General features: G+C 44.1%; 1 protein-coding gene across 1 annotated transcript in view; it reads left to right on the top strand.

Annotated features, from left to right (window-relative positions):
- LOC126213052 (probable cationic amino acid transporter) overlaps nucleotides 1-19,870 on the top strand; it is a 717,466-nt gene that overhangs the window by 230,886 nt on the left and 466,710 nt on the right. The window contains exon 2 of the mRNA XM_049940623.1: nucleotides 13,263-13,465. Within this exon, the coding sequence (XP_049796580.1) occupies nucleotides 13,268-13,465 (198 nt within the window). The 5' untranslated portion in view covers nucleotides 13,263-13,267. The remainder of the gene's footprint in view (nucleotides 1-13,262; nucleotides 13,466-19,870) is intronic.

Genomic DNA, 19,870 nt, shown 5'->3' on the forward strand with positions numbered 1-19,870 from the left:
GATTAGAGGACAAAGCGCGCGAAATTTGTCCCATTACTTTACTTTCCTTGCTTGCTGATGCTGACTGCTTTTGTTGATATCGTGTGATATTAGCAAGTTTCTTTTTCGGAGTGTATTTTGCAAGATTTTAGTGAGTTTTACTTGCACAAGACCTGTGACGTCACCAAAACATCACAGTATTGTCATGCGAACTCGTAAACTTCGAGCTTTGGAGGTAAACCACAATAAACGCCTTAGGTTTAGAACTGAAAACACTTAAAATATTAAGCAGCCGCAAAGTTAACATTCATAGCATTAAAGATCTCTCCGAAACGCGTCTTTTCATATGATTTGCTGCAAAGTGTCAGAAAATGAAATGATGACGTTTAGAAACACTAACCAAAGATTTTAACTCGAAGTTAGCTTCTAATGATATTTAATACCTGATTATAGAAGACACAGTACGTAAAATTATGGGTAGAGAGTGATATGCCCACCCCCCTCCCCCTGAATCCTTAGTTGTTTATGTCAGACTAATCTGTAGCGTAACCCTAGGTCTATGTTGGCTCCGATCGATAAATACCGCAGCCTTCCCCAGTATAGAATCCACGAGCCGCGCCTGCTCATAAGGCATCTAAGAAACTTTGGATCGATTTTTCCCCGGATTTTCCGGGTAGTGCGTCCTAATATTTTAACCACGTGAGGTGTTAGGGGTCCTCTTTCACCACACAAAATTTCGGACAAATCCCCGACCCCACGGTCGTGCAGTCTCCTTGTTAGTTAAAATCTGTAGTTGTCAAAGTTAAAATCTGTACCTGTCAAAATTAAAATACACAATAAAATTATCATCTTTGTGCGATCGAAAACAAAGGGCGGGTACCTTCCGCCACGCACCGTACGGTTTCTTGGAGAGTAAGGATGTAGATGCAGATGTAGATGTAGATCTTTTGCTAAGTTCTTGTATGCTTCGCGCATCGATCTTCTAACATACGCAAGAGTCTCTGCTAAGTTTTGCCTGTCGTCATTAGCGCCTTCTCTTTTGAACCGCGAGTGCAACAGTCTTTGCTTTGTTAGCAGAAAGTTAGTTTAAGTTACTTTAAGTAGTGTTCTAACATTCTGCGTGGTGTCTGTTTGTTCTAAGTCGTATCTCCCTACCACTTTCGCGCAACGACGCTCTGAGCGTGTTTTTTAGGGAATTGACTAGTTTGAACCTGGGACCTGTTGCTGATAAGGAGACGCCAGACCACACATGACATGTAGAGTTCAGTGAGACTAGCGATGATATAACCAAACACTTAATGATTTCAGCGTCAGCTCCACTGCACTCCCTGTAAAAGAATCTTAATACTAACTAAATTTTGTGGAAGGGGTTCAAGGCTTTCCTATTTTTAGTTAGCTGGTAAAATAACGTCGAAAAAGCAGTTAAGTTTACCATTGGAAATTTTATTCTACTCACAAAACATTGTTTATAAATTGCACTATTGATAAAAGGAAATATTTTAATATAGGATGATAAAAACCAACTGCATTCAACAAAAATGTGAACGAATATTCCCTGAGTGGGTTTCCAAGTTCTACAATGGATCGAAGGATGACCTATGCCATATCACATCAATAATCTAGGTTTAAATTAAGTTTCACAAAAGAGAAAACTATCAAAATGGTCTACAGTGACCCTCAATTATCTTTAATTACTTATCTAACTTGCCGTAAATTACAGTGGCTGATGTGGCTTCTCAATAACTATATAACAGAAAAATCACCGCGTTTCAGATTTTTACTTCAAGTGGCAAATGTGAACACCATGAGCTCTAATTGACGATCGACACTAGTATTACGTAAAGGCGGTGTAACAGATGAGACTTCTGCAGTTCTGAGTGAAGCGTTATGAGCTGTTATGCGGCATCGCGTGCGTTCATTACCTTGTCGGTGTTCGTCAGGAGGCGGCGGCCGGCGCAGCTCCGTCCAGCTCGCCCTCTCAGAAGCAACTCTCAAGCAACTCTCTCCTAACTTCTCCGTACTACAATTTACCGAAGTTGGTTTAAAAAAAACTATCTGGCTGTGTTTTCATCTGACCAATCAGGGTCTCAATGTTAACCTTAAGCTCCGCCTACAAAAATTCTGTCTATCCAATGAGAAACGTTATACTTTTCGTGGTGGGGCAATGTTTTTAACATTTGCAACGTAACAGAGATGCGTATAGTCTCACGCTAAAACCTGCAGCTGGTGTGGCCCTTTTAGTGTTATCTTAAGATCTATACTGTTCTTCTGGAGGGCTCTATCTTTTAACATGGGCTGGGCGTGGTCTTGGCGGTCGGCCGGCGATGTGGGTGTCCGTCCTTTTCGTAGGCCCTTCCAGCTTAACACGACTCTGCTCTCGGCTTCTGTTCTCGTTTCTCCCCTCGGAACTGCGTCTGTTTAACGGTGGGAAGGTATGACATGCATACTGCAAAGGATCTTTTTTAAATAGTCCGCGTGTAGACTGTCCCATTCTTCTTTGACTCGACGCTTCAGAGTTTCCTTGTTGGACGACGCTGATGTTTTTCTTATACGTCGCTCCAGTTCTCCCCACACATTTTCAGTGAGGTTGAGATCTGGTGATTGGGGTGGCGGTTGTAGGACTTTGGGGCAATTGTACAACAAATATTCCTGCACAATGTGAGCCTTATGTTTCGGGTCATTGTCCTGGTAAAACTTGAACGTGTTTGATATCCCCATGGTTTCAGAAGTTTTCCGCAAATTGTTCTCTAATAAGTTGAAACAGACATGTTTGTCCTTAATACTGTCGATGAACACCTATTCGCCCGGTCCAAATATTGATATACAGCCCCAGACACGAACGCTGCCACGTCCTTACTATACAGTCGGTTTGATATTTGCGACTGTAAATTCTTCGCTCTACTTCCGCCAAACCATGCTTTGTCCTTCCGACCCAAAAACGTTAAATTTGTAAGTAGGCTGTTTAGGTTTTTATGTTGGTAACGCCACGTAGCGCTCTGTATGAAAATCACTGGCTGTGCTGTGTGAAGTCTGTGGCTGATTTGCATTGTTGGAATATTTGCTATTGTATTGTTGGTCAGTTGGCTGTTAACAGCGCGTAGCGTTGCGCAGTTGGAGGTGAACCGCCAGCAGTGGTAGATGTGGGGAGAGAATGGCGGAGTTTTGAAATTTGTACGACTGGATGTCATGAACTGATATTATATTATGACCTTTGAACACTATTAAGGTAAATACATTGTTTGTTCTCTATCAAAATCTTTCATTTGCTAACTATGCCTATCAGTAGTTAGTGCCTTCAGTAGTCTGAATCTTTTATTTGGCTGGCAGTATTGGCGCTCGCTGTATTGCAGTAGTTCGACTAACGAAGATTTTTGTGAGGTAAGTGATTCATGAAAGGTATAGGTTATTATTAGTCAGGGCCATTCTTTTCTAGAGATTATTGAAAGTCAGATTGCGTTGCGCCAAAAATATTGTGTGACGGTTTAGTGTTGATCAGAAAAAGTAAAGAGAGAAATGTCTGAGTACGTTTAGTTCCCCTCAGCTGTTTGAAGATCAAATAATGCCGGCCGCGGTGGCCGAGCGGTTCTAGGCACTTCAGTCCGGAACCGTGCGACTGCTACGGTCGCAGGTTCGAATCCTGCCTCGGGCATGGATGTGTGTGATGTCCTTAGGTTAGTTAGGTTTAAGTAGTTCTAAGTTCTAGGGGACTGATCTCAGATGTTAAGTCCCATAGTGCTCAGATCCATTCGAACCAAGATCAAATAATGTAAGAGGTTTATCAGAAACGTAATTCATTGATTTTTCTAAAGGGACGTTTCGAATTTACTTTCGTCGGCAAAAATGACGTCGTTCCACCGTCTCCATCCTTCGTAATAAACTCCCTGGCAAAGTACAATCTCTTCTTTCGATTCTGTTCATTCACACGCGGTATCTTCCTGGCCACTCTTCCATAGTAGCCACTTTCATTCAGTGTTCTGCGAATCGTTTCAGGATGTACGTTCTTGCCAGTCTCGTTTTGCAGCTCACGTGCTAATCTGGGTGGACTGAGTGTAGGATCCTTTTTTATTTTCCGTATTAGCCGCCTCTTGTCACGTGCATGCAGCTTCGGCAGCTGGCCCTTTTGCGGTATAGAGTCGGTACGGTCCTCACTTTCGAATCGTCTGACGATGTCTGCCACAGAACTGTTACGTATGTTGACCGCGGCAGCAGTTTTTCCATATGGTTCACCTTTAGCGTTGTGAAAAATCACAACCTGTCATGCAAGGACTATTCAGAAAGTAGGGAACGTTTCCGTCTGACGCCGCTAGGCGCGCGCCGATCGCGAATACAGGGTGTTACAGAAAGGTACGGCCAAACTTTCAGGAAACGTTCCTCACACACAAAGAAACAAAAGATGTTATGTGGACATGTGTCCGGAAACGCTTACTTTCCGTGTTAGAGCTCATTTTAGTTTCGTCAGTATGTACTATACTTCCTCCATTCACCACCAGTTGGCCCAATTGAAGGAAGGTAATGTTGACTTCGGTGCTTGTGTTGACATGCGACTCATTGCTCTACAGTACTAGCATCAAGCACATCAGTACGTAGCATCAACAGGTTAGTGTTCATCACGAACGTGGTTTTGCAGTCAGTGCAATGTTTACAAATGCGGAGTTGGCAGATGCCCATTTGATCTACGGATTAGCACGGGGCAATAGCCGTGGCGCGGTGCGTTTGTATCGAGACAGATTTCCAGAACGAAGGTGTCCCGACAGGAAGACGTTCGAAGCAATTGATCGGCGTTTTAGGCAGCACGGAACATTCCAGCGTATGACTCGCGACTGGGGAAGACCTAGAACGACGAGGACACCTGCAATGGACGAGGCAATTCTTCGTGCAGTTGACGATAACCCTAATGTCAGCGTCAGAGAAGTTGCTGCTGTACAAGGTAACGTTGACCACGTCACTGTATGGAGAGTGCTACGGGAGAACCAGTTGTTTCCGTACCGTGTACAGCGTGTGCAGGCACTATCAGCAGGTGATTGGGCTCCACGGGTACACTTCTGCGAATGGTTCATCCGACAATGTGTCAATCCTCGTTTCAGTGCAAATGTTCTCTTTACGGATGACACTTCATTCCGACGTGATCAAATTGTAAATTTTCACAATCGACATATATGGGCTGACGAGAATCCGCACGCAATTGTGTCATCGACACAGGTTTTCTGTGAACGTTTGGGCAGGCATTGTTGGTGATGTCTCGATTGGGCCTCATGTTATTCCACCTACGCTCAATGGAGCACGTTATCACGATTTCATACGGGATACTCTACCTGTGCTGCTAGAACATGTGCCTTTACAAGTAGGACACAACATGTGGTTCATGCACGATGGAGCTCCTGCACATTTCAGCCGAAGTGTTCGTACGCTTCTCAACAACAGATTCGGTGACCGACGGATTGGTAGAGGCGGACCAATTCCGTGGCCTCCACGCTCTCCTGACCTCAACCCTCTCGACTTTCATTTATGGGGGCATTTGAAAGCTCTTGTCTACGCAACCCCGGTACCGAATGTAGAGACTGTTCGTGCTCGTATTGTGGACGGCTGTGATACAATACGCCATTCTCTAGGGCTGCATCAGAGAATTCCATGCGACGGAGGGTAGATGCACGTATCCACGCTAACGGAGGACATTTTGAACATTTCCTGTAACAAAGTGTTTCAAGTCACGCTGGTACGTTCTGTAGCTGTGTGTTTCCATTCCATGGTTAATGTGATTTGAAGAGAAGTAATAAAATGAGCTCTAACAGTAAAGTAAGCATTTCCGGACACATGTCCACATAACATATTTTCTTCCTTTGTGTGTGAGGAATGTTTCCTGAAAGTTTGGCCGTACCTTTTGTAACACCCTGTATATACAGCCGTCGGCCCGTGTGACGTTGGTGGATCACTTGCACGTTAGCAAGAGCGGCGGGAGGACAGGTCACGGGTCGCGGTGCTGCAGCCTCTGCCTACGCCGCCCCCGCTTTTGCTGGTCCAATCGATTAGCCGCCCCCGCAATTGAAGGCGCGAGGCTGTCCCAGGCCGTAGGCGCGCCGACACGTGGCGGCGGTGAGTGGCGGAGGGTGTGCGCGGCGCGGCCCGGCGCTCTATAATTGTGGACGGCCGCAGCGGCACCGCGTGACGTCACCGCAGCTTATTCCGGCCCGGCGGCCGGGGCGGCGTTGCGGGGGCGGAAATACCGTCTGCCGGCCACCACGAAAGCGGGGGAAGGTGGCGTGGGGGGCGTAGTGTGTAGGAGGGGATGTTTGAAGCGTGGGGGGAAGGAAAGCAGAGCGTGGGGCGATCAATACAACGGCGGCGGCAGCTGCAGCAGCGTCTACCGAAGGCGCGGTTGGGGGGGGGGGGGGAAGGAGGGGAGAGTGGGGAGGATAGGACTCTGGGGACGGAGCTGGGGTGGCAGACAGAGCAGTCAAATTGGGCCGGCACTGTGGACGTGACAGGCAATCGCAGAACCCCCGGCGCTGTTGTCCACTTGCCGGCGCGCTCTTGTTCCGGCGGTCAACTGCAGCCTCACTTCTGACTGCGAGACCAGTCCTCGCGTCCCAGTTCCGACCGTGCCGCTGAGAACTCTCTGCAGGTCGAACACATTTTCTCCGCCATAGGCTAAGCCACCAGCCGTACATACACTACTGGCCATTAAAATCGCTACACCACGAAGATGACGTGCTGCGGACGCGAAATTTAACCGACAGGAAGAAGATGCTGTGATATGCAAACGACTAGCTATTCAGAGCATTCACACGAGGTTGGCGCCGATGGCGACACCTACAACGTGCTGACATGAGGAAAGTTTCCAACCGGTTTCTCATACACAAACAGCAGTTGGTCGGCGTTGCCTGGTGAATCGTTGTTGTCATGCCTCGTGTAAGGAGGAGAAATGCATACCATCACGTTTCCGACTTTGATAAAGGTCCGATTGTAGCCTATCGCAATTGCGGTTTATCGTATCGCGACATTGCTGCTCGCTTTGGTCGAGATCCAATGACTGTTAGCAGAATATGGAATCGGTCGGTTCAGGAAGGTAATACGGAACGCTGTGCTGGATCCCAACGGCCTCCTGACATTGCTGCTCGCTTTGGTCGAGATTCAATGACTGTTAGCAGAATATGGAATCGGTGGGTTCAGGAAGTTAATACGGAACGCTGTGCTGGATCCCAACGGCCTCGTATCACTAGCAGTCGAGATGACAGGCATCTTATCCGCATGGCTGTAAGGGATTGTGCAGCCACTTCTCGACCCTTGAGTCAACAGAATGGGACGTTTGCAAGACAACAACCATCTGCAAGAACACCTCGACGACGTTTGCAGCAGCACAGACTATCGGCTCGGAGACCGTGGCTGCGGTTACCCATGACGCTGCATCACAGACAGGAGCGCCTGCGATGGTGTTCTCGACGACGAACCTGGGTGCACGAATGGCAAAACGTCATTTTTTCGGATGAATCCAGGTTCTGTTTACAGCATCGCGATGGTCGCATCCGTGTTTGGCGACATCGCGGTGAACGCACATTGGAAGCGTGTATTCGTCATCGCCATACTGGCATATCACCTGGCGTGATGGTATGGGGTGCCAACTGGTTACACGTCTCGGTCACCTCTTGTTCGCATTGGTGGCACTTTGAACAGTGGACGTTTCATTTCAGATGTGTTACGACCCGTGGCTCTACCCTTCATTCGGTACCTGCGAAACCCTACATTTCAACAGGATAATGCACGACCTCATCTTTCAGGTTCTCTACGGGCCTTTCTGGATACAGAAAATGTTCGACTGCTGCCCTGGCCAGCACATTCTCCAGATCTCTCACCAATTCAAAACGTCTGGTCAATGGTGACCGAGCAACTGTCTCGTCACAATACGCCAGTCACTACTCTTGATGGACTGTGGTATCGTGTTGAAGCTGCATGGGCAGCTGTACCTGTACACGCCATCCAAGCTCTGACTCAATGCCCAGGCGTATCGAGGCCGTCATTACGGCCAGAGGTGGTTGTTCTGGGTACTGATTTCTCAGGATCTATGCACTCAAATTGCGTGAAAATGTAATCACATGTCAGTTCTAGTATAATAGATTTGTCCAATGAATACCCGTTTATCATCTGCATTTATTCTTGGTTTAGCAATTTTAATGGCCAGTAGTGTATAACATTGCCTTTCTCCCTGCATATATGAGGCGTGTTTTTTAAGTACGCACCGTTTTGAAATTAAAAAAAGACGTCCTAAGATATCTCAATAATTTTATTTTTGCATGAAAGGCTGTACCTTAATCTACTTTTCTACATAACTTCCGCCAATATTCATGCACTTGTCATAATGTTGTGCCAGTTTTTGAATACCCTCCTCATACAAGTCTGCCTCCTGACTTGTTAACCACTGCATCACCACTGTTTTGACTTCGTCATCGTCTCGAAGACGCTGACCGCCCAGGTCTTTCTTCAAGATGGTAGTCACTGGGCGCAAGATCGGGGCTGTACGGAGGATTACCTAGAGTTTCCAATCGAAAAGATGTGATGAGATCTTTGGTCTGATTCGCCACATGCGGACGGGCATTGTCTTGCAGCCATACGATGCCCTTGCTCAACTTCCACGGGCTGTTGCTTTGATTCTGGTGTGACGTAGGCCACCCATGTTTCATCACGTGTAACAATTTCGCTTAAGAAGTCATCACCGCCGTTGTGGTACCGCTCAGTGAAAGTCAATGCATCGCCTAAACGTTTGGTTTTGTGCGCATCCGTCAACATTTTCGGTTCCCAACACTACGAGAAACATTAGGAAAGTCATCCCGCAAGGAGGAAATCGTAAAGCGTCTGTTTTCTCTCACCTTCTTGTCCATTTCCTGCACCAAACTTTAATTAACGCCCGAAGGACGTCCACTCCGTTGTTCGTCGTGCACATTTGTGCGGCCATCTTTAAATTCTCTCACCCACTTTCTTACCATTCCATCACTCATAATGTTTTCTATTTAAACTGTACAGATCTCATGATGAATATCGACCGCATTTAGGCCTTTAGCACTAAGAAATATTAGAACAGCCCCTACTTCACAGTCGGTGGGGCTCACCATTATCGGAGGCATCTTAAACACTCGCCGGCCGTAGTGGCCGTGCGGTTAAAGGCGCTGCAGTCTGGAACCGCAAGACCGCTACGGTCGCAGGTTCGAATCCTGCCTCGGGCATGGATGTTTGTGATGTCCTTAGGTTAGTTAGGTTTAACTTGTTCTAAGTTCTAGGGGACTAATGACCTCAGCAGTTGAGTCCCATAGTGCTCAGAGCCATTTGAACCATTTGAACCACTCGGTACACAACGTAAACAAGGAAGAATCAGACTGTAATGGCGTCAGTGCGTAGATTAAGGTACAGGCTTTCATGTAAAAATTAAATTATTGAGATATTTTAGCACGTCTTTTTTTTTTTATTTCAAACCGGTACTTACTTAAAAAACACGCCTAGTACGAGGATGCTTTGATGCGTCTGGTAAATTTCCACAAGCGAATCGAACATTTTTGTTGTGTCTTTGTGTTGTTTATTCTACATCTACATAGCTACCATGCAAACCACCGTACGGTGCTTGGCGGAGGGTACCCTGTATTACTATTATTTCCTTCCCTGCTCCACTCTCAAATAGAGCGATGGAAAAACGACTAATTATATGCCTCGGAAAGAGCCCCAATTTCTCGTATCTTACCTTCGTCATCCCTATGCGCGATGTACGTTCGCCCCAGTAGCATTGTTTGGCAGTCAGCTTCTAATGCCGGCACTCTAAATTTTCCCTACAGTTTTCCCGAAAAGAACATCGTCTTGCCTCCAGGGATTCCCCATTTGAGTTCCCGAAGCATCTAAATGGCACTTACGTGTTGTTCGAATCTACCAGTTAACAATCTAGCAGACCGCCTCTGAATAGCTACGATGTCTTCCTTCAATCCGACCTGATGCGGATCACAAACACTCAAGCGGTAGTCAAGAATAGGTCTCACCAACCTTCTATATGCGGTCTCCTTTACAGGTGAACCACTCTTTCCCAAAATTCTCCCAGAAAACCGAAGATAATCATTCACCTTTCCTACCACAGTTCTCAAATGCCCGTTGCATTTCATATCGCTTTCGAACGTTACGCCCAGATACTGAAATGATTTGACTGTGTCAAGTAGATGGTTCAAATGGCTCTGAGTACTATGGGACTTAACATCTGAGGTCATCAGTCCCCTAGAACAGAACTACTTTAACCTAACTAACCTAAGGACAGCACACACATCCATGTTCGAGGCAGGATTCGAACCTGTCACCAGAGCAGTGGTGCGTTTCCAGACTGAAACGCCTAGAACCGCTCGGCCACAGCGGCCGGCTGTGCCAAGTAGGGCTCTAGTAATCCTGTATCTGAACATTACATGTTTGTTCTTCCTACTCACCCGCATTAACTTACATTTTTCCAGATTTAGGGGTAGCTGCCATTCATCACACCAACTGCAAATTTTCTCTAATTCGCCTTGTATCTTCCTAAAGTCACTCAACTTCGACATCTTACGATACGCCACAGCTTCATCAGCAAACAACCACAGATTGCTGCCCACATTGTCCGCCAAATCCTTTGGTATACAGAAAACAACAGCAGTGCTATCACACTTCCCTGGGGCACGCCTGACGATACCTTTGTCTCTGATAAACACTCGCTGTCAAGGACAACATACTGGGTTCTATTGTTTAAGAACTCTTGGATCCACTCACGTATGTGGGAACTTATTCCATATGCTCGTACCTTCCTTAACAGGCTGCAATGGGGCACCGTCTCAAACGCCTTCTGGAAATCTATAAATATTGCATCTGCCTGTTGCCCTTCATCCATAGTTCGCAGTATATCATGTGATGAAACGTCAAGCTGAATTTCGCTGAAGGAATGCTTTCTAAAAACATTCTGGTTCTTGGACATAAACTTCTCAGTGTCAAGAAAATTTACTATATTCGAACTGAGAATATGTTCAAGGGTCCTGCAGCAAACCAGTTAGGGATATTGGTCTGTAATTTTGAAGGTCTGTTCTTTTACCCTTCGTATGTACTGGAGTCACCTGCACTTTTTTTCAGTCACTAGGGACTCTGGGCCGGATGAGATATTCACGATAAACGTAGCCTATACAATGGCCCAACGCCATAGAGAACTCATTGTAAAACCGAATTGGGATTCCATCTGGACCTGCTGATTTATTTGCTTTCGAATCTTTCATTGGTTTCTCTACGCCAAAGATGCTTATTTCCATTCCGTCCAATTGGGAGTCTGACCGATGACTCTCCTGCGTGAACGATTTCTTGAACGTGAAATTTAAAACTTCGGCTTTCGTTTTGCTATCTTCAACTGCCACACCAGACTGGTCAACAAGGGACTGAATGGAAGCCGTAGACCTGCTTAGCGAACTTACTTACATAGGACCAGAATTTTCTCGGGCTTTCTGCCAGATTTCTTCCTACGGTGTCCTGGTGATCGTTGCTGTATGATTCGTGCATAGATCTTTTTACAGACGCACGGATCTCTACTAACCTCTGCTTGTCGTTATTTGTGCGTTCTCTTATGAACCGAGTGCGCAACTGCCTCTGCTTCCTAAGCATCTTCCATATTTGGTTATTAAACCGTGGTGGGTCGTTTCCATCCTTTATCCACTTGCTGTCCGCCCCAGCAGCTGAGTGGTCAGTGTGACGGAATGTCATGCCAACTGGCCCGGGTTCGATTCCCGGCTAGGTCTGAGATTTTCTCTCCTCAGGGACTGGGAGTTGTGTTGTTCTAACCATCATCATCTCATCCTCATTGACACGCAAGTCGCCAAAGTGACATCAACTCAAAAGACTTGCACCAGGCGAAGAGTCTACCAAACGGGAGGCCCTAACCACACGACATTTCATATTCAATTGCTAGGCACATAACTCCACAGATCACAATTAACAATCTGCTTAAACTTTTAGTTCCTCTGCGTCCATAATACTGGATCTAAGTGATGTCAGTTGAGTCTCTGAGATGCTAACAACTGCTTATCTGCACTATCTAGCAGAAACCTTGGTAACCATGCTACATTATGTTATTTTTACCGGGGACGTAGAAACGGCGGAGAGGCTCCATCCCTGCTGCAGCCGCAGTGGTCCACAACTCCACGATGGCTACCGCAGTCCACTTCACCCCTCCACCGCCCCACAGCGAACCTAGGGTTATTGTGCGGCTTGGCCCCCGGTGGACCCCCCCGGGGAACGTCTCACACCAGACGAGTGTAACCCCAATGTTTCCGCGGTAGCGTACGTGGAGAACGTGTTTGCACACCAATCGCCAAAATAGTGTAGCTGAGGCGGTATAAGGAGAACCAGCCTGCATTCGCCGAAGCAGACGGAAAACCGCCTAAAAACCATCCACAGTGGCCGGCTCACTGGACGCCACAAGTCCGCCGGGCAGATTCGTGCCGGGGACCAGGTGCTCCTTCCCACCCGGAAAGCCGTGCGTGCGTTGGACCGCACGGCCAACTGGGCGGGCTTTCACAACCATAGTTGCTATAATGACATCATGATTGCTAATCCTCATTTCTATAAGGTCATTGTCACTAAGCTCCATCCTATTTGTACCTACAAGGTCTAAGATGCGTGTGGGCTGCAGAGCTAGCTGCTCAAAATATTTTTCAGAATGTTTTTTCAAAAGATTTTCGCGTGAGTGTCTGTTTATACCTTCAGCAATGAATCCACAGGCATCACAGTCTGTACTCAGTAGGTTAAAGTCGCCTCCAACTAGTGTTGCATCATATGGGTATTTACGTGCCATTGACTGTAGAATTACTTCGAATTTGCAGAATGATTGCACTTCTGTCACTTTGAACGATTCTCTTCAATCGTTGTTGGTCCCGTTCTTGCAGGATCTTTTTCTGGCTGCAGCGATGTCGGAGATTTGATGTTTAACGGATTCCTCATGTTCATGGTACACTCGTGAAATGGTCGTACAGGAAAAGCCCCACACCATCGCTACCTCGGAGATGCTGTCTCCCATTGCTCATGCGCAACTATAGCTCCACAATCAAACTCACATAAATTGTAGCAGCAGTAACAGATCTAACAACTGCACCAGACAGTTGTTGTCTTATACGGGTGTTTCCGACCACAGTGCCGTATTCTGCCTGTTTACATATCCTTGGATTACAATACGCATGCCCATACCAGTTTCTTTGTCGCATCAGTGTAAGTGTGCAGTGCATGTGTGGATACTGAACGTGTTTGCGTTGTGTGTGCAGGCACGATGAAGCTGAACCTGGGCGCACTGGGCAACGTGGACCGCGCAGAGCTGAAGCGTGACGGGCTGACGCTGTTCAGCAGGCTCATCCGCACCAAGAATGTGGAGTCGATGCAGGGCGACGCGGCGCCGGCCACCAAGGGCGCCCCCGCCGTCGTCACCACCCGCTCCGACGACCACCCCGAGAAGAAGCTCAAGCTCAAGGTAGGCTGGCTGCCGCTTCTCACCTGTATGCACGAAAGTTACTAACAAAGGGGGCCACGACAGCTTATCACCTGTATGCACAGCCAAAATCTAACAAGGGGAACCCACGACAACTTATCACCTGTATGCACAGCACTTTTCTAACAGGGGGAACCCACGACGTTGAGGTCACTTATTTGCTTCTAACGTAATACAAACCTTTAGCAGGCCATTAAAACAACAAAATGTCCTAATAAGGTGCACTACGCTGGCAGCTCCGAGAAAATCACAAGAGAAGTTGCACACGGCATTATGTCACTCGTGTATCTGTTGAAAAATCTAGCTGTAAGGATTCGTTGTGGCCATGTGGCTGGATGGAAAATCAGTACTAAGCAAAGAAGGAAACCAGAAAGGTAGAAGGAGTATACGGAGAGTCTATACAAGGGAGATGTGTTTGAGGCTGATACTATGGAAATGAAAGAGAATATACAGGGTGGTCCATTGATCATGACCGGGCCAAATATCTCACGAAATAAGCGTCTAACGAAAAAACTACAAAGAACGAAACTTGTCTAGCTTGAAGGGGGGGGGGGGGGACCAGATAGCGCTATGGTTGGCCCGCTAGATGGCGCTGCCATAGGTCAAACGGATATTAACTGTGTTTTTTAAAATAGGAACCCACATTTTTTATTACATATTCGTGTAGTACGTAAAGAAATATGAATGTTTTAGTTGGACCACTTTTTTCGCTTTGTGATAGACGGCGCTGTAATAGTCACAAACGTATAAGTATGTGGTATCACGTAACTTTCCGCCAGTGCGGACGGTATTTGCTTCGTGATACATTACCCGTGTTAAAATGGACCATTTACCAATTGCGGAAATGGTCTATAACGTGTTGGTGTATGCCTATTGTGATCAAAATATCCTGCTCGGTATCCTGGACGACATCATCCAAGTGTCCGGACCGTTCGCCGGATAGTTACGTTATTTAAGGAAACAGGATGTGTTCAGCCACATGTGAAACGTCAACCACGACCTGCAACAAATGATGATGTCCAAGCAGGTGTTTTAGCTGCTGTCGCGGCTAATCCGCACATCAGTAGCAGACAAACTGCGTCAAAATCGGGAATCTCAAAAAACGTCGATGTTGAGAATGCTACATCAACAACGATTGCACCCACACAGTATTTCTATGCACCAGGAATTGCATGGCGACGACTTTGAACGTCGTGTACAGTTCTGCCACTGGGCACAAGAGAAATTACTGGACGATTACAGATTTTATGCACGCGTTCTATTTAGCGACGAAGCGTCATTCACCAACAGCGGCAACATAAACCGGCATAATATGCACAATTGGGCAACGGAAAATCCACGATGGCTGCGACAAGTCGAACACCAGCGACCTTGGCGGGTTAATGTATGGTGCGGCATTACGAAAGGCGAACTACTCGCTGTTGAGAGGAATGTCGTTACACGTATTGCCAAATTCATTGAGGTTGACGGACATCAATTTGAGCATTTATTGCATTAATGTGGTATTTACAGTTAATCACGCTGTAACAGCATGCGTTCTCAGAAATGATAAGTTCACAAAGCTACATGTATCACATTGGAACAACAGAAATAAAGTGTTCAAACATACCTACGTTCTGTATTTTAATTAAAAAAAATATACCTATTACCAACTGTTCGCCTAAATTTGTGAGCCATATGTTTGTGACTATTACAGCGCCATCTATCACATAGCGTAAAAAGTGGTCTTACTAAAACATTCATAATTCTATACGTACTACACGAATATGTAATAAAAATGGGGGTTCCTATTTAAAAAAACGCAGTTGATATCCGTTTGACCTATGGCAGCGCCATCTAGCGGGCCAACCATAGCGCCATCTGGTTCCCCTCTTCAAACTAGACAAGTTTCGTTCTTTGTAGTTTTTCAGTTAGACGCTTATTTCGTGAGATATTTGGCCCAGTTACGATTAATGGACCACGCTGTGGGTAAAGATGGTAAGGGAGATATGATACTGTGTGAAGAATTTCACAAAGCACTGAAAGACTGAAGTCGAAACACGGCCCCAGGAGTAGACAACATTCCGTTAGAACTATTCATAGCTTTTGGAGAGCCAGGCATGACAAAACTCTTCCATCTGGTGAGCAAAATGTATGAGACAGGTGAAATACCCTCCGACTTCAAGGAGAATATAATAATTCCAGGTCGCCCGGTGTGACCGAGGGGTTGTAGGCGCTTCAGTCTGGAACCGCGCGACCGCTACGGTCGCAGGTTCGAATCCTGCCTCGGTCATGGATGTGTGTGATATCCTTAGGTTGGTTCGGTTTAAGTAGTTCTAAGTTCTAGGGGACTGATGACCTCAGATGTTAAGTCCCATAGTGCTCAGAGCCATTTTTAATAATTCCAATTCCAAAGAAAGCAGGTGTTAACATTTGTGAAAAATAACGGACTGTCAGTTTAAGAAGCCATGGCTGCAAAATACTAACACGAATTCTATACAGAAGATTGGAAAAACTGGTAGAAGCTGAACTCGGGGAAGATGTTTGGGTTCAGGAGAAATGTAGCAGCACTAGAGGCAATTCTGATCCTACGACTTCTCGTAGAAGATAGAAAGTCAAACCTACGTTTATACCATTTGTAGGCCTAGAGAAAGCTCTTGACAATGCTCATTGGAATAGTCTCTTTCAAATTCTAAAGAGGGCAAGGGTAAAATGCAGGGAGCGAAAGGGTATTTATAAATTGTACAGAAACCAGACGGCAATTATAAAAGTCGTGGGGCACGAAAGGCAGCAGAGGTTGAGAAGGAAGTGAGACAGGCTGTGGCCAACCCCAATATTATTCGATCTGTATACTTAGCAAGCACTAAAGGGAACAAAAGAAAAATTTGAAGTGTGAATTTAAGTCCAGAGAGAAGTAATAAAAACTTTGAAGTTTGCCTATGAGACTCTTATTGTGTCAGAGACTGGAAAGATCTTGGAAGAGCAGTTGAATGGATGGACAGTGTCTTGATTAGATTTTAGATTAGATTAATACTAGTTCCATGGATCATGAATACGATATTTCGTAATGATGTGGAACGAGTCGAATTTTCCAATACATGACATAATTAGGTTAATTTAACAACATACTTAAGTTAATATAACAACTTTATTTTTTTGTGTTTTTTGTTTTTCTTTATTTTTTATTTTTTTAATATTTTTTTCTTTTTTTTCTTAATTTATATCTAAAAATTCCTCTATGGAGTAGAAGGAGTTGTCATTCAGAAATTCTTTTAATTTCTTCTTAAATACTTGTTGGTTATCTGTCAGACTTTTGATACTATTTGGTAAGTGACCAAAGACTTTAGTGCCAGTATAATTCACCCCTTTCTGTGCCAAAGTTAGATTTAATCTTGAATAGTGAAGATCATCCTTTCTCCTAGTATTGTAGTTATGCACACTGCTATTACTTTTGAATTGGGTTTGGTTGTTAATAACAAATTTCATAAGAGAGTATATATACTGAGAAGCTACTGTGAATATCCCTAGATCCTTAAATAAATGTCTGCAGGATGATCTTGGGTGGACTCCAGCTATTATTCTGATTACACGCTTTTGTGCAATAAATACTTTATTCCTCAGTGATGAATTACCCCAAAATATGATGCCATATGAAAGCAATGAGTGAAAATAGGCGTAGTAAGCTAATTTACTAAGATGTTTATCACCAAAATTTGCAATGACCCTTATTGCATAAGTAGCTGAACTCAAACGTTTCAGCAGATCATCAATGTGTTTCTTCCAATTTAATCTCTCATCAATGGACACACCTAAAAATTTGGAATATTCTACCTTAGCTATATGCTTCTGATTAAGGTCTATATTTATTAATGGCGTCATACCATTCACTGTACGGAACTGTATGTACTGTGTCTTATCAAAATTCAGTGAGAGTCCGTTTACAAGGAACCACTTAGTAATTTTCTGAAAGACAGTATTGACAATTTCATCAGTTAATTCTTGTTTGTCAGGTGTGATTACTATACTTGTATCATCAGCAAAGAGAACTAACTTTGCCTCTTCATGAATATAGAATGGCAAGTCATTAATATATAATAAGAACAACAAAGGACCCAAGACTGACCCTTGTGGAACCCCATTCTTGATAGTTCCCCAGTTTGAGGAATGTGCTGATCTTTGCATGTTACGAGAACTACTTATTTCAACTTTCTGCACTCTTCCAGTTAGGTACGAATTAAACCATTTGTGCACTGTCCCACTCATGCCACAATACTTGAGCTTGTCTAGCAGAATTTCATGATTTACACAATCAAAAGCCTTTGAGAGATCACAAAAAATCCCAATGGGTGGTGTTCGGTTATTCAGATCATTCAAAATTTTACTGGTGAAAGCATATATGGCATTTTCTGTTGAAAAACCTTTCTGAAAACCAAACTGACATTTTGTTAGTACTTCATTTTTACAGATATGTGAAGCTACTCTTGAATACATTACTTTCTCAAAAATTTTGGATAAAGCTGTTAGAAGGGAGATTGGACGGTAATTGTTGACATCAGATCTATCCCCCTTTTTATGCAAAGGTATAACAATAGCATATTTCAGTCTATCAGGGAAAATGCCCTGTTCCAGAGAGCTATTACACAGGTGGCTGAGAATCTTACTTATCTGTTGAGAACAAGCTTTTAGTATTTTGCTGGAAATGCCATCAATTCCATGTGAGTTTTTGCTTTTAAGCAAGTTTATTATTTTCCTAATTTCAAAGGGAGAAGTGGGTGAGATTTCAATTGTATCAAATTGCATAGGTATGGCCTCTTCCATTAACAGCCTAGCATCTTCTAATGAACACCTGGATCCTACTATATCCACAACATTTAGAAAATGATTATTAAAAATATTTTCAACTTCTGACTTTTTGTTCGTAAAGTTTTCATTCAATTTGATGGTAATACTGTCTTCCTCTGCTCTTGGTTGACCTGTTTCTCTTTTAATAATATTCCAAATTGTTTTAATTTTATTATCAGAGTTGCTGATTTCAGACATGATACACATACTCCTGGATTTTTTAATAACTTTTCTTAATATAACACAGTAGTTTTTATAATTTTTGATAGTTTCTGGGTCACTACTCTTTCTTGCTGTCAGATACATTTCCCTTTTGCGGTTACAAGATATTTTTATACCCTTAGTAAGCCATGGTTTCTTACAAGGTTTCTTACGAGTATATTTAACTATTTTCTTGGGGAAGCAGTTTTCAAATGCATTTACAAAAATGTCATGAAATAAATTATATTTTAAATTGGCATCAGGTTCACGGTACACCTCATCCCAGTCTAACTGCTGTAGGCTTTCCCTGAAATTTGCAATTGTTAAATCGTTGACTGAACGTACCACTTTGGAGGACTGTTTAGTATTGCTGAATGGAGCTATGTCATATATTGTAACTAGCTGTGCACCATGATCAGAAAGACCATTCTCAACAGGCTGAGCATTTATCTGGTTAAACTTATCTTGGTCTATAAAGAAGTTATCTATCAGTGAGCTGCTATCCTTTACCACCCGAGTAGGAAAATCAATAACGGGTGTCAAATTGAAAGAACCGAGTAATACTTCAAGGTCATTTTTCCTATTACCCTCTTTCAGAGAATCTACATTGAAGTCCCCACAAATAATAATTTGCTTCCCCCTGTCTGACAGATAGCACAACAAGGAGTCCAAATTTTTCAGAAATAGATGAAAATTTCCTGATGGGGACCTATATACAGTTACAATTATAAATGTGCCTTTATTTAATTTAAGCTCACAGGCACATGCTTCTATATGTTTCTCTACACAAAACTTTTTTGTTTCTATACTTTTTGCACAATGATAACTTTTGACATATATGGCAACTCCTCCTTTCTCCATATTTTCTCTCATTACATGTGCAGAGAGCTTATATCCACTTACATTTACCTTATCCATATCAGTAACAATGTGATGCTCAGACAGGCATAGTATATCTATTTCATTCTCAGCTTCTAAATCTTCTAAACAAACCAGAAGCTCATCTACTTTATTCTTTAAACTCCCAATATTTTGATGAAATATACTTACATTATTTTTAATTATACCTTTATGAGAACCTTTCCTTATTCTAACATTTGCAGTACTCTCCTGTCTGAGTTTCTCATTGTGCTTAGGCCTAGTTCCTATACCAGTGGTCACACGGTGTTCAGAGAGGCAGATTATGTCAACTGGGTTGGGTGACTTTAATTCATCAATGCAATTACCTAGGACTGAGCTACAACTTGGTGGAAATAAAATTTCTGGTGATTGGTGAAAATTTATAATTGATAGCTGTGATTGGTGATCCAATGTGCTAGAATTGTGCTGTTTAATTTCTTTCCTAAACTGAAGATTTGTTTCAAT

This window comes from Schistocerca nitens, chromosome 11 (genome assembly GCF_023898315.1).
Source record: "Schistocerca nitens isolate TAMUIC-IGC-003100 chromosome 11, iqSchNite1.1, whole genome shotgun sequence".
NCBI lineage: Eukaryota > Metazoa > Arthropoda > Insecta > Orthoptera > Acrididae > Schistocerca > Schistocerca nitens.